We start from the raw sequence: 15,188 nt of genomic DNA, 5'->3' as shown, positions 1-15,188 counted from the left end.
AGCTGATTCTTTGGTATCACACTAAGTTATTCACATTGTCTTAGTTTCAAAAACCTAGAATTTTCATTGCTATTTTGAAACTGATAAAGAAATTTTCTCTAGGATTAGCAATTTCCTAAGAATTATAATTTTGAATTAAAAAGTGATATTTTTATTGTATTTGAAAACTGTGTGAATGTTTTATGTTTGTTTACCAAAAATTTAATAGTATTGTCCTAAGCAGGTGATGAAACAATGCTACTGTTCCTTGATGCGCTTTATTTTATGAAGTTTACTTAAAATATTGGTACTAATTTCTGTAACGAATTTGGGAGCAACCAAGTCACCAATATTTTATTATGGTTTTTGATAAAGTCATAAAAGTCTTTAAAGCAATTCTGTTGGGATTGAAATCTGAACTGTGTGAATAGCATTCTCCCTGTACCTTTCCTTTAAAATGTTGTTTTCTTTAAAATGAGTGGTGATGATTTTTGATAGCTGGCTAACTAGTCTTGAGAGATACCTTTTAATGTGCTTGCAAATATTTTCTCTTTGCTTATTTTTCAGATGCAAATACTGTGACAGATCATTTAGTATATCTTCTAACTTGCAGAGGCATGTTCGCAACATTCACAATAAAGAGAAGCCATTTAAGTGTCACTTATGTGATAGGTGTTTTGGTCAACAAACCAATTTAGACAGACACCTAAAGAAGCATGAGAACGGGAACATGTCTGGTATGTAATAAATTGTGTCACACGGCAAAGATGATTTCTTTTTCAACTTTAAAAGATAATAAGATAATGTGATCTTTCTTCTTTTTTTCCACTTTTGACGCCAAAATCAAATCTCACTGTAAAAATACCCAGCAAGTTCCTGTTGAGATTTTAGAATCATGTGAACAATGTGATCATTGATTAATTTATAATTCAGTGGCCTTATTTGGATTGTGTTTTTATCTTCTTGGATTCATGTTAATGGGAAATTTTAAGCGAAGAGGACAATGCCCTAAACTCACAGGAGACTTACAAAACGAGATTCCCTAAATTGCAGGGGACAGTCTTTTCACTGTTAGCACAGAATGTGGCCCCTGGGCATGGCAGAACTTTTAGAGTGGCAGCCCCAGAATGTCACTTTCTGAATATTAATTTAGAAAGCGTAGCTGCTTTTGTAGTAGGCCTGCAGTTGAGAGAACCTCCCTTGGTAATTTTTGTTAAGACTAGGAATATTTGAGACTGTGGACATGATCAGAGCAACTCATAGCAAATGATAGTGACGCTTTGTGTTTGTCACACAGTCGGATATAAAATTAAGTTAGAAGTAACTGCCATCAAACTAGCCTTTTCTTAATTGGTACTTTGCCAGCACATATTTAGCAGAAGGGATTGTAGGTTTTCTAGTCTTTGGCTTCTAATAGTTAGATAATAAGTCATTAACTAACATTTGCCAGCTGGCATGTGTGTGCAGAGCCAACCTGTGCAGTCACAATTTGTCTACAGAGAATGAAGGCTATGCTTTGGGAGTAGGGAGAAGAGATATGGAGGTCAAGAAAAGAGATTTAGGAACAGAAGAAAGTTGGATTAATACAGACTAGTAGTCTTTATTTAAGGCATTTATTATTAATCTTTCTTCTACTATAAAAGCACATTGTTTATGATCTTGTCTGATTACTACTTAAAAGTATATACTGTTCATCTTCTTCAAAGTTAACAATTTAATGATCGTAGTATTAAAATATTAGATTTTAGGTACGCACAGAAGTATAATCCGATATGCAAAACTGGCCACACCGTCTAACTGGGTGCACCCTCATATGATACAACTATAATTTTCTTATCAAAGTTATTTTAGAGAAAAAAGTTAAAAATGTAACATGTCAAGGTTAATACTTGTTGACCTAGATTATAACCTCTTTTAGCTGAGGGGATGTTCTAACCTCTTGTTTTTGTCATAGAGACTATTGTGATGAACTATTAAATTATAGACACTTTGTGGGCAAGATAAACACCAGAAGCTAATGTTGGTGTAAAGCACAACCACATATAAAGTACTTAGAGTTGTTTAAGTTTGCGTAAGCGTAATGCCAATCCTGTGATACAGGTATTGTAAGTCTCGTCTTTCATGGGCGAGGAAGCTGAAGATCATCCTGTAATCAGCAGATCTAATATTGTCCTTTTTTAAAAAAATAAATTCTTTTTTGAGATGGAGTCTCACTCCTGTCACCCAGGCTGCAATCTCCGCTCACCGCAACCTCCACCTACCAGGTTCAACCAGTTCTCCTGCCTCAGCCTCCTGAGTAGCTGGGGTTACAGGCACCCACCACCATGCCTGGCTAAGTTTTGTACTTTTAGTAGAGACAGAGTTGGCCAGGCTGGTCTCAAACTCCTGATCTCAGGTGATCCGCCCACCTTTGCCTCCCAAAGTGCTGGGATTACAGGCATGAGCCATCACGCCCGGCCCTATTGTCCTCTTAATACTGTACCAGCCCCTGGACTAGAGTGTGCTGAGTCAACCCACAGCTTTGCCCAGCAAACCAGGATGTAGAATTTTCAGTGTGCCTTTAATCTGTATTTTGTTCTAGGCTTTAGCACAGCATCAGCAAAAAACAAAACAAGACAAAACATATTGACTGCAACCAAGACTTCGTATACAGTGTCTTATGGCTGGACCTATTTAAGACTTGTTTATGATTTGTCTCACCCTAAATTCTCATTATATTAATACAAATGTTACCATGTCACAACAGAGGTAAGGAAAAACTAGTGAGAGAAGCGACTTCTTTGTGAGACTGTAGTTCGTGATTTCAATGGTTCAATATATTCCCAAAGGACTGTCATGGGCATGTGTATTATGGTAAACTGGGGAGACATTGACCTCCTAAAGTTAATATTATTAATATTCATAGGGCATGTTTTAAGAAACAACACTGATCAAATTCATAAGGAGTGCATTTCCAAATAAGTTACTAGATAAACAGTGATCATCATCATAAAAGACTTTCTGCTCCACACAGGTACAGCAACATCGTCGCCTCATTCTGAACTGGAAAGTACAGGTGCGATCCTGGATGACAAAGAAGATGCTTACTTCACAGAAATTCGGAATTTCATTGGGAATAGCAACCATGGTGGCCAGTCTCCCAGGAATGTGGAAGAGAGGTAAAGCTGTGTTTTAAATTTTTAAACTCTGTGATGACTGAAGTGAACATGTTTTCAAATATGTTTGCTATGCTCACTTTTGTGGCACTATTACTTCAGTCACCAATGCTGGTGTATATTTAGTACATGCTAAACACCACATGTGCTTCCCAGCAGTTTACATGTATTAATTAATTTACTTTTGTGATAACCTGTGAGATCGCCACTGTAATTTTAGCAGTGATGGAATGGAGACATTGAAGCTTAAACCATTGTGTCAGAGGTCACATAAGTAATGAGTGGGATTCAACCTGAGCTGTCTGATTCCAGAGCCCATAATTTTACCAGCATTTAGCTATTTGATAGCTAAATAGAATCTGTTAACAAAATTTCATTGCAGGGATTCAGTTGAATCACTGATCAATAGAGGTTACTATTATATATCATAAATTATATATATTACAGATAATATGCAATTCTATGTATATATGCATACATATATTACACATATTATGCATACATTTATATATGAAATACCCATGGAGTTTCCCCCAAATAACTTTTACATAGAAACTTTTTTAGTCTTCTTAAGATTCTATTGCTATTTTATGTCCTCTTCGGTGACTACGCATTTAATTCTTGTCTGTTTGTTTCAGTGGACATGACCATCCTTACATTTAGTGACCGGATGCACTGGCCCCCTTTTGTCATCATCAACATTGAGCATGAATAGCTTAATTCATTTTTTAAAAAGCTTTTAATGCTGTTAATGATAATACCTAACACTTACCCAGCACTTCACCTTGGATATGAAGTTAATAAATACTATTTCACCAAAACTACTGGATTTAATTTCTTATCTGTAAGCTATAATTAAATATCTATTGCTGAGAAGTAGACTTTTCTGAACATAACTATACAGTGACTTATTAAATTAGGATGCTACATTGTAAATTATAAAATAACATGAAATTAGTTAAAAGTTCCATTATTTTTCATCATACAAGTATTACTGGGTTAGTGTCCTCTGTTTCTGATGTTATTAAAAGTCAAAATTAATTATGTAATTTCTTCAAGGCAAGCTTCAAATAAGCATTTTTTACTAAAATAACATAAAAATATATGACCACTTCTGTTCTTCAACTTGTACAAAAGTGTATCTAAGAAAAACAAGAAAAAGATCCTTCCAGTCTCTGAGAAGTCTGATAACTACACCAGTGTGCAGCTGGATGTATCTTTCTCTTACCTTGTCCGTGTGTGTGCGCGCGTGTGTGTGTGTGTGTGTGTGTGTGTCTGTCCGTGAAAGGGAGAGAGGAAGCAGATGATCAGAAGGACAAAGTAGTAAGAACAAGCAAGAAACAGTAACAACCTTACACTTTGATAATGATATTTACATGATGCAAATGAGAACTATTGAACAAAACACACCATTTGGGTTCTGAGATGCGAATTCAGATTTTCTAGCCTTTAACTGGCGATTTGTGAGCCTGCACAGCTGCAACATCTGGCTTCAACATGTCTAAACAGCAAAGAAGTAAGAAGGTTGAGTCATCTAAGTTTTTCCCCTGAACTCCTATCAGGCTACTTTTGATGAATAATTTATTCCCTGTAAATTGCCACATTTGAAAGCTTAATTAACAAATAGATTTTCTTAATCATGTTGGCTTTTGTTATTTTAATTTTCATCCATACACTCTTTTGTTCTTTTACCTTTTCTTTCATTTTTTTAAATAAAAATTTTAATCCACTCATGCAGGCAAGTTGACAGTATATTTGGAAACTAACTTATGTCTGTGCAAAAGATGTTTTCACCATTCTTTGATAAAAGAGATTAAGAGATTGTTTATATTAAAAGCTTAATAATGATACAACTTTTTCTGGTCAAACGGATTTTTACTATGTGTGTTTGTCATATCCAAGATTATTTTATTTAATTTTTAATCCTGGGATGTCTGAATATTAAATTAAACTCATTTTTGTTATATGGAAAGGTGATGGGGGTACTCTATTGATAATTGAACTTTTTCCACCCTGGTGTTTTCCTGAGAAAGAAGGAACTATTTCACATTCCGACTGTAAAAAATAATTTGAAAATAGTACAAATAAGTGAACTCTCAACTCCTTCCAAATTTGGGTAGAGTGGCCAGGTGGAATATACCACAGATGTCTTCTAGCGTCAGTAAATAACAGTTGTTTCTTGGCAACTACTTTAACATTGTCTTTGAACTTTTAGATTCACTTTAGCATGTGTATTGAAGCTATTGCCCATGAGTGATCTGAGTTTCCCAGAAATCTGTTATTTTAAATGGGGGGGGGGTACTTAAATGGCAATTAGGTAAATTGTGCAGAGAACATGTTTATGTGCCTTTTTATATTATATATTATATATATATATAGCAATATCAATTATCAAGCAAAGTCTGATAAGAAATAGGAGACTGAGATTGTTTTTCTGGTCTGCCAGAGGCTTCATTCATAATCTGAGCAATCATACAATTATTTTTTTCTTTATCTTCCCATTTGTGAAATCACATCATTTTTCCATAGTTGACAGAGAGCTTAAACGACAAAAATTTCCTCTGTAAGTGTTAAAAATCTAAACTGTCGTTGGGAAGACATAATAAAGAAGCAAATCATAGTTTCAATAATGAAACCAACAATCGGACGTTGTTTTTTTTTTTTAATTTTTATTTTCTTACGCTTTTGAAAGAATGAATGGCAGTCACTTTAAGGATGAAAAGGCTTTGGTGACCGGTCAAAATTCAGACTTACTGGATGATGAAGAAGTTGAAGATGAGGTGTTGTTAGATGAGGAGGACGAGGATAATGATATTACTGGAAAAACAGGAAAGGAACCAGTGACAAGTAATTTACATGAAGGAAACCCTGAGGATGACTATGAAGACACCAGTGCCCTGGAGATGAGTTGCAAGACATCCCCAGTGAGGTGAGTACCTTGGGTGACTTTAGAAACTAAGCAAGAGTAGATCCACGTACGGTTGCAACTCCTCCTGTGATAAGCAATTGGTGAGTAATAAATCATAAAAGTTAAATTTGAATTAGGCATACTCAGAGGATCAGTTTTAAATAGATGAAAATAAAGTGGCCATCAACACAATCCACAAGCATATAAATGCATCAGGCTTTGTGCAACTCTGAGTAACCTGAGGTGGGAAAGATAAAATGAAAATTACATAAGTACACAATCATTTATTGTTAGACTCTATTTGTAAAACTCAAATAGAGATTTTGATATTATCTAATTTATGTAATAATCTGGTATGATCATCAGTTAAATATAATTGAGATAAATTTCACTTCATGAGATATACATGTGATCTATATGGATGATAACTTTTTAAATGAAAAGAACCCAACAGTTAAATTGATGGGACTATTATATTTTCATGATGGATGTTGACTAAATAGTGCCATAACTAGCTTTACTTTAAATGGAAATTATGAATATATGAATTCTGTCTCTGTACATTACTGACTAATGTATCATTGATTTTAACTCTTTATCTCAAATATGCTTGGCTTTAGTTACTAAAAATCTTAACAGAAATATATTTTTAAGACATGATATTTGTAAATAATTTTAAAAACCCAATAATTGATGCATGCTACGTTACCCTGCAAATACAATTTGAAGTTTGTTGGTTGTGTGGATAGATTCAAATGAAAGTGATTTGATTAGATAACAAACTAAAAAAAAAAACTGTGTTTTTCATTGGTTCATTTTAGGTATAAAGAGGAAGAATATAAAAGTGGACTTTCTGCTCTAGATCATATAAGGCACTTCACAGATAGCCTCAAAATGAGGAAAATGGAAGATAATCAATATTCTGAAGCCGAGCTGTCTTCTTTTAGTACTTCCCATGTGCCAGAGGAACTTAAGCAACCGTTACACAGAAAGTCCAAATCACAGGTACAGAATTTCCTGTAGTACAGCATCATGGTTACATTATGCACGAAATGTACATTTTCTTAGACTACCAAAAGGCAAGTATTCTATCTTCGAAATATTCTAGAGTCCAAATGGGGTCAGATGCTTTTCTAAAAATGTTCATCTCTTTACTGTATTTATGACCAAATCCAAAACAGTTAACCAAGAAAGCAATTAATTTGGCTGCATTCTGCATAGAAATTTTATGACAAAACCTACTCTACACTCATCTTTCCTGACTTTCTAGTTCCCTTCATTCTGTACAGCTAGTCCACAATGTTTGCAAATATTTATGTATTACCTCAGAATCATTTTCCATGTCTGTAGTTTTATGAGGGTAATTGTATTTTTCAAATTTTTCTGAAAAGCAACTTTTGTTTTTTTGTCCCCTTCTATGTCTAGTAAATTGTTATGTATAGTTAATTACCGAGTCATCTCATATTGCAATTTAATGGTAAAATGAGGATCAGAGATGAAATGAGTTGCCAAAGGTGCACACCAGTTTATTGGCAGATTTAGAAATACAACCTGTCAATTTTAAGTTCAATGAATGAATGAGTGACTGAATGGTACTCAAATTCATTAGGTTCTACGGCATTGTGTCAGCACTATGATACCTAACTATAAATCCATTTAAGGATCCATAGTGATTAAAAGAGCCTCAGTGTTTTTGTTACAAAATAAGGGAAGTTAGTACTTTTTGTTTAACATCCTTACTCAACCAGATTGTTCATTCAGGTCAATTAAAAGTAAAGAAACTTCCTATTACCATATTTATTGGGCACTGTGGTCTAATTGGTTGATCCATTAGTTCATTTTGTAGGGGGCCTGACCTGCAATGTGACCATATTAGCTTGTACATTTGGAAATGATTTTCTATTTGGGTAACATGTTCTGGGTTGGCCTTAACAGCAAATGTAGTAATATCCCAAGGAAGGTGGATTGCATCAATGGGATAATACAAATCATTAAATAATATTCCATTTAGTAAAAAGTTCTGAGATATTATGTATGGTAATAGGCAAAATAAATGTTCTTTCTCAATTGAAGTCACAGTAGCCAGTGTCTACAGAGGCTCCTAAAGCCTACCTCCATGAACTTGAGAACATCACTTAAAGACTATAGGTACCATTTCCTCATTGTAAAAGGGGTAAGTGAATTTTTATTGAATGGGGATAAAAATGAAGTTTTCAGTTTTTAACATTAAAAATTAACTAGAGTAGACATCTCATTTTTACTAAGAGACATCCATAAGAGGTGGCTAGCATTTTTTTTTAAACACTTGATTTCCCATTCTTCCATGCTTGTTGATTAGAGATAACTGGAGTATCTAGGCTTTTGTTTTTTTGTTATTATTTGTTTGTTTGTTTGTTTTTGAGGCAGGGTCTCACTCGGCTGCTAAGGCTGGAGTGCAGTGGTGCAATCATGGCTCACTACAGCCTCGACTTACTGGACTCAAGTGATCTTCCAGCCTCAGCCATCTGAATACCCAGGACTATAGACAGGCACCACCATGCCAGGCTAATTTTTCAATTCTGTGTAGAAATAGGGTTTCACTATGTTGCCCAGGCTGGTCTCAAATTCCTGAGCTCAAGCAATCCTCCCACTTCAGGTTCCCAAAGTACTGGGATTTGTATAGATGTGACCCATTGAGCCTAACCATGGTTTTTTCTTTGTAAATTTCTTTCAATTAGTCCACCAGAAATGATTTTCATTCACTGTAAGATATAATACCTAAAAACTCCCTAAACTGTCAGAAGTGATAGAAAGCAAAAGGGCCTGAAAACCTAGAGATAAAGGATATAATTATAATACAATTTTGAGAATTTTTACATAAAGTCCCTGCCCAGCTGAGCTGTTAGTATTATAAGAAATACTAGCAGTTTGCAATCCTAAGTCATATTTTTCTGGTTACTTGATCACATTATGTAGATTAGTTTGAAAATGGTCAGGCCTTTTTGCAAATTCACTTTATTTCATAATGCCATTCATTCATTCATGCATTCATTCATTAACTACCAGTTATATGCTAGGCACTGATCCTTATACATGAAAATGTTTATTTCCTTTGATTAAAAGGCAGATATGCTGTTTCGCCATTTTCTAGAATCTAAAGGCTGAGATGCTTTAGTCAAAGCATTCATATATTTATTCTGTCTGTAATTTTTATAGTGATCGAATTGAAAATAGTCTACCAGTACAGTAGTAGCTACATTTTGTACGGGCTCTTCCTCAAGAAACTCTATCCTGTAAAAATTAATTTCGTGGTAATAGGTACTATTTATGTATTACCTCAGTCAGGCACACTGAGCTAAACACTTTATGTAAGTTTGTGCATGTGGTTCCTTCACGACTCTTGGAGGCGAGTACTGTTATTACTATCATCTGTGTTATATGAGGAAAGTAAAGTTTAAAAGGGAGTGTAAATTAGTTCAACCACTGTGGAAGACAGTGTGGCGATTCCTCAAGGACCTAGAAATAGAAATTCCATTTGACCCAGCAATCCCACTACTGGATATATATCCAAAGGATTATAAATCGTTCTACTATAAGGACACATGCACACAAATGTTCATTGCAGCACAGTTTACAATAGCAAAGACCTGGAACCAACCCAAATGCCCATCGATGATAGACTGGACAGGGAAAATGTGGCACATATACAACATTGAATATTATGCAGCCATAAAAAACGATGAGTTCGTGTCCTTTGTAGGGACATGGATGAACCTGGAAACCATCATTCTCAGCAAACTGACACAAGAACAGAAAATCAAACAGTGCATGTTCTCACTCATAGGCGAGTGTTGAACAATGAGAACACATGGACACAGGGAGGGGAGCATCACACACTGGGGTCTGTTGGGGGGAAATAGGGGAGGGACAGCAGGGGGTGGGGAGTTGGGGAGAGATAGCATGGGGAGAAATGCCAGATATAGGTGAAGGGGAGGAAGGCAGCAAATCACACTGCCATGTGTGTGCATATGCAACAATCTTGCATGTTCTTCACATGTACCCCAAAACCTAAAATGCAAATAAAAAAAAAAAAGCTTAAGCAGCTTGCTCAAGGTCACACAGCTAGGTGAGTAGAAGCAGATTTAAAGCCAGGATTAAAACTTACAATTCCAAAATTTTCTCTTTACTCCCTTTCATCTTCCCAAACATCAGAATTTGTTTTAACTCTTTCAGAATATTCTTTATCTTGTTCTCGAAAAGTAGGTACATAATCAGAATAGATCATTTAGGTTCAATGCTCACTAAGCCCATACTTTAAACTCTGCCAAAGATAAGAACTCTATATTATATATTTTTAATTCCTTAGGATCTAACACAGAGCCTGGCATAGAGTAGATGCTTAAGAAATATTTGTTAAATGGATCATGGGATATTGTAGAGGTCCAAAAGGCAAATTGCATACATAAAAGTCAAATGTGTACATTTAGAGCGATGACCCAGCAAATCAAAATCAGCCTGCAAGGGCAGATTTTCTAACTGAATGCAGTGATTACGGAAGAAACCACAGACTGGCCACATGTCTCAGCATGACTCCCAGAGATGAAATTCTGCCTGACAACAGGCATTTTGTCTTTGTTTACAGACAGTGGAATGTCTTTGGCAGGACTTTAATGATTCCACTTCAGCAGCATTTTGACAAGCAAGTTTAGCAATGGATGAGACCAACAATAGCAAATCAACAGTGAAAAGTTCACTCACAAGTCAAGACCAAACATTTCATTTGAATATTTTGCTTGGCAGTAAATGGGGGATTCTCTGAACAGTTATTTAAAATTTGACATGATAATAGGGAAGAAAGAGCAGTTCTTCACAGAGCACCTCTGTGCACCCTCTGCTCAGCAGACACCAGAAAATAAGTTGATTGAAACATTTGTTGGGTCTTGTTTTATTTTATTTTTTTGGTAGAGCTGATCTGATCCACCTCAACTTTTGGTTATCAGCACTGAGTATGTCAAGCATGAAGGGAAATTGGAGAAAAGACACTGGATTAAAAGTTGGACAGAAATACACTTTAGTTATGCTTCTCCCACTATCTAATTGAGTGACTTTGGGCAAGTCACTCAAGCACCTTCAGTGCTTTTGGTTATAAAGTGTAGGAGTCAGGCTGTACCCGCTACTAGGCCACAGCTCTGTCAAGGTAGGTCTATATCCTATTAATATTTGCAGTTCAGTCATAAGCACGCAATAATATTTTTGATGAATTGAACATATGTAGTAGATGGATGGCTGTATTTATGGTTGGACAGGAGAATGACTCATTTTTCTCAATGGAGGCACACTATTTGCATTTTAGATAGGATGGTTAATTTTTTGTTCGGTAGGGTGTGTCACTTTGGGGGCCTCCAGGCACTAAAGGCCAACAGTAATCCCATGTCATTTCTACAAAAAATATGCTATGCCTCCTTTGTCAAACACACCCACGAAGGATACCTCTACTCAGGGTCCCATCCCTTTCCATTTGCCACCAATATTCTTTGAACTAAAAGGGATGATTTTCAAATGCCATTTACTGAGTCTCTTTCCTTTTTACCCCAGGCATATGCTATGATGCTGTCATTGTCTGACAAGGAGTCCCTCCATTCTACATCCCACAGTTCTTCCAACGTGTGGCACAGTATGGCCAGGGCTGCGGCGGAATCCAGTGCCATCCAGTCCATAAGCCACGTATGACGTTACCAAGGTTGACCACAGTGGGACCAAGTCCAGCAGTAGCATGGCTCTTTCATACAGGACTATTTACAAGACTGCTAAGCAGAATGCCTTATAGACCTGCAGGGTCACTCATCTAAAGTCTAGTGACCTTAAACTGAATGATTTTAAAAAGAAAGAAAAAGAAAGAAAAAAGAAACTATTTATTCTCGATATTTTGTTTTGCACAGCAAAGGCAGCTGCTGACTTCTGGAAGATCAATCAGTGCGACTTAAAGTGATTCAATGAAAACAAAAAACTTGCTGGGCTGAAGGCATCTTCCAGTTTACCCCACCTTAGGGTATGGGTGGGTGAGAGGGCAGTTGAGATGGCAGCATTGATACGAATGAACGCTCCATAGAAACTAAATTCTTTTTTTGTACAAGATCACCTGACATGATTGGGAACAGTTGCTTTTATTACAGATTTAATCTTTTTCTTCGTTAAAGTTTTATGTAATTTAACCCTTTGAAGACAGAAGTAGTTGGATGAAATGCACAGTCAATTACTATAGAAACTGATAACAGGGAGTTCTTGTTCCCCCTTTTGCCTTCTTAAGTACATTGTTTAAAACTAGGGAAAAAGGGTGTGTGTATATTGTAAACTATGGATGTTCACACTCAAAGAGATTAAGTCCGTGAAGTGACCCGTTCATCACCAGTACCGCTGTACCACTAATAAATTGTTTGGCAAATCCTTGTAATAACATCTTAATTTTAGACAATCATGTCACTGTTTTTTAATGTTTATTTTTTTGTGTGTGTTGCGTGTATCATGTATTTATTTGTTGGCAAACTATTGTTTGTTGATTAAAATAGCACTGTTCCAGTCAGCCACTACTTTATGACGTCTGAGGCACACCCATTTCTGAATTTCAAGGACCGAGGTGACCCGACCTGTGTATGAGAGTGCCAGATGGTGTTTGGCTTTTCTTAACATTCCTTTTTTCGTTGTTGTTTTGTTTTCCTTCTTAATGAACTAAATACGAATAGATGCAACTTAGTTTTTGTAATACTGAAATCGATTCAATTGTATAAACGATTATAATTTCTTTCATGGAAGCATGATTCTTCTGATTAAAAACTGTACTTCATATTTTATGCTGGTTGTCTGCAAGCTTGTGCGGCGTTACGTTCATGTTAATCCTATTTGTAAAATGAAGTGTTCCCAACTTTATGTTAAAAGAGAGAAGTAAATAACAGACTGTATTCAGTTATTTTCCCCTTTATTGAGGAACCAGATTTTTTTCTTTTTGTTTGTAATCTCATTTTGAAATAATCAGCAAGTTGAGGTACTTTCTTCAAATGCTTTGTACAATATAAACTGTTATGCCTTTCAGTGCATTACTATGGGAGGAGCAACTAAAAAATAAAGACTTACAAAAAGGAGTGTTTTTCCCCACTGTGTGCTACTTTCCCTTCATGCAATTTTACTTTCCCTTTGGGATCCAATGATTTAAATACATGATGGCTGGGCTCTTGATGCCCTAACAGATACGTGAAATCCAGAGCATGTTTGTTTTGTTTTGAGATAGCATAAGTGATAGTTCTTGGGCAATAGTGAGTCTTGCTCATTGCTCTGAACTTCCCATGTGGTGCAGTCAGGGCTTAAATGTGCCACTACCCAGTCCTGGTATCACTTCATGTTCACAGTCTCCACTTAAATCAGGACAAAGCGGGACTTACAGGTTTTCTGCGGATTGTATGCCGAAAGGAACTCAGATTCTTATTTTTGTTTTTCATTATGTGTCAACTGATTCACAAAGGGGGGGAAACCTTTGACTTTTCTATGCTCCTTTTAAGTTTTTGTCCACATGCAAAATAGCCTTTGTTCATTGTTATAACCAGAGTGTAAACATGATTTGTTTTTTCTTTCTTTGCTCATGGCAAAAAAAAAAAAAAAAAAAAAAAAAAAAAAAAAAATCACTGCATAGCGCTACAAATCCTTCAAAGTAATAATGTAGCACTTTCCCAATATTCCATAATTTGATCTACTATAATTTCCTCCACCACTTTAATTTTGTTGAAGATTTTTCTGCTATTTGCTTGTCAGCAATTATACTTTAATTTTGAAGCACATAATTGTTTCTGTATGTTCATATATGTGTTCATACATATAGAGTTGGATTGTGAGTAGTAGTGCTTCCATAAGATAAATTCTCTGCTGAGGAAGCAATTATTATTATTATTATTTTGCTCTTTAAGCATAATACCAAATTGTTTTCGAATAGACTTATTCCAATTTTGGCTGATTGTAGAGGTTTAACAAGGCCTGAATAAATTAGTATGACATGTAGAAATAGATCCAGACCAATTTTTTCATTCATTTGTTTATTCCTTCTTAGCCACAGTATCAGATACATAGAGAATCTCCTTACATCCTTTCAAAATGTGGGTAGAATAAGAATGTAAAATATATGGCATGTGTATTGATTTTCTTTTACGGAAAGCACGCACAGGAAGTATTCCGAAAATGTATTTAAACTTTAAATCCATAAACTAAGGCAAATAAGAATTTAGTACTTGCGACATAAGAATGGCATATCTGAGAAGAGAGAAATCTGGAATATGCAGTGCATTTTTCAGTGCTTTAAAGAATATAGCAGGCTGGGTGTGGTGGCTCATGCCTGTAATCCCAGCACTGTGGGAAGCTGAGGCAGGAGGATCACTTGAGCCCAGAAGTTCCAGACCAGCCTGGGCAACATGGCCAAGCCCTGTCTCTATAAAAAATACAAAAATTAGCCAGGAGTGGTGGTGCAGACCTGTAGTTCCTGCTACTTCAGAGAGAGAGGCTGAGAGGTGGAAGGATCACTTGAAGCTGGGAGATCGAAGCTGCAGGAATGCACCACTGCACTTCAGCCTGGATGACAGAGCAAGACCCTGTCTTCATATATATATATAGGAAGCAATTCAAGTATCCCAGTGCAATTGGCTTCTTGTTAGGCTTTGGCCATGACCTTTCAGTTGTTTGCTAACACTTGGTTCCTCTGGATTCCAAAAAGGCATCGAAGCCTTACATTTCTGCTTGTTTCCTCCATTTATTTAGCCAGTAGTCCTTCACCACATGGCCCTGGAGGGGGACAGTGAGATGGTGGAGACAATCTTGGGCTTGGAAACTGAAGGCCTGGGTCTGAGTTCTGGCTCCGCCACTTTACTGAACTCAAGGTCTTGGGAAAGTCATATATATCCCATTCTACCTATGAAACAACAATAATAATAACTGCCGTGCCTGCTAATCATTTGGTTTCTGTCAATGTCAACAATCAAAACAAATTTTTGAAAATATTTGGTAAAAGTTCAATAAATACAAAGCATTTTATAATTTTCATGGTAACAGTTAAAGGAATAGAAAATTGTGCATATACACACTAAGTTAAGAGGAAGAATTTATGATACAACAGAAATCTAAACAGAAAAACT

At 36.0% G+C, this 15,188-nt stretch overlaps 1 protein-coding gene across 14 annotated transcripts in view; it reads left to right on the top strand.

The window, feature by feature from the left end:
- MECOM (MDS1 and EVI1 complex locus) overlaps nt 1-13,157 on the top strand; it is a 571,478-nt gene extending 558,321 nt beyond the window's left edge. For all 14 annotated transcript variants that reach the window (XM_012470952.3, XM_012470950.2, XM_012470951.2 and 11 more), the window contains 5 exons: nt 547-716; nt 2,993-3,137; nt 5,827-6,063; nt 6,864-7,047; nt 11,617-13,157. In XM_012470952.3, the coding sequence (XP_012326375.1) occupies nt 547-716; nt 2,993-3,137; nt 5,827-6,063; nt 6,864-7,047; nt 11,617-11,751 (871 nt within the window). In that variant the 3' untranslated portion in view covers nt 11,752-13,157. The remainder of the gene's footprint in view (nt 1-546; nt 717-2,992; nt 3,138-5,826; nt 6,064-6,863; nt 7,048-11,616) is intronic.
- The last annotated feature ends 2,031 nt before the right edge of the window (nt 13,158-15,188 follow it).

The sequence above is a fragment of the Aotus nancymaae genome, unplaced genomic scaffold, assembly GCF_030222135.1.
Source record: "Aotus nancymaae isolate 86718 unplaced genomic scaffold, 86718_ANA_hifiasm-v0.15.2.pri h1tg000019l, whole genome shotgun sequence".
NCBI lineage: Eukaryota > Metazoa > Chordata > Mammalia > Primates > Aotidae > Aotus > Aotus nancymaae.
The sequence above is the reverse complement of the archived record's forward strand: the minus strand, read 5'-3'. Positions and strand labels throughout refer to the sequence as shown.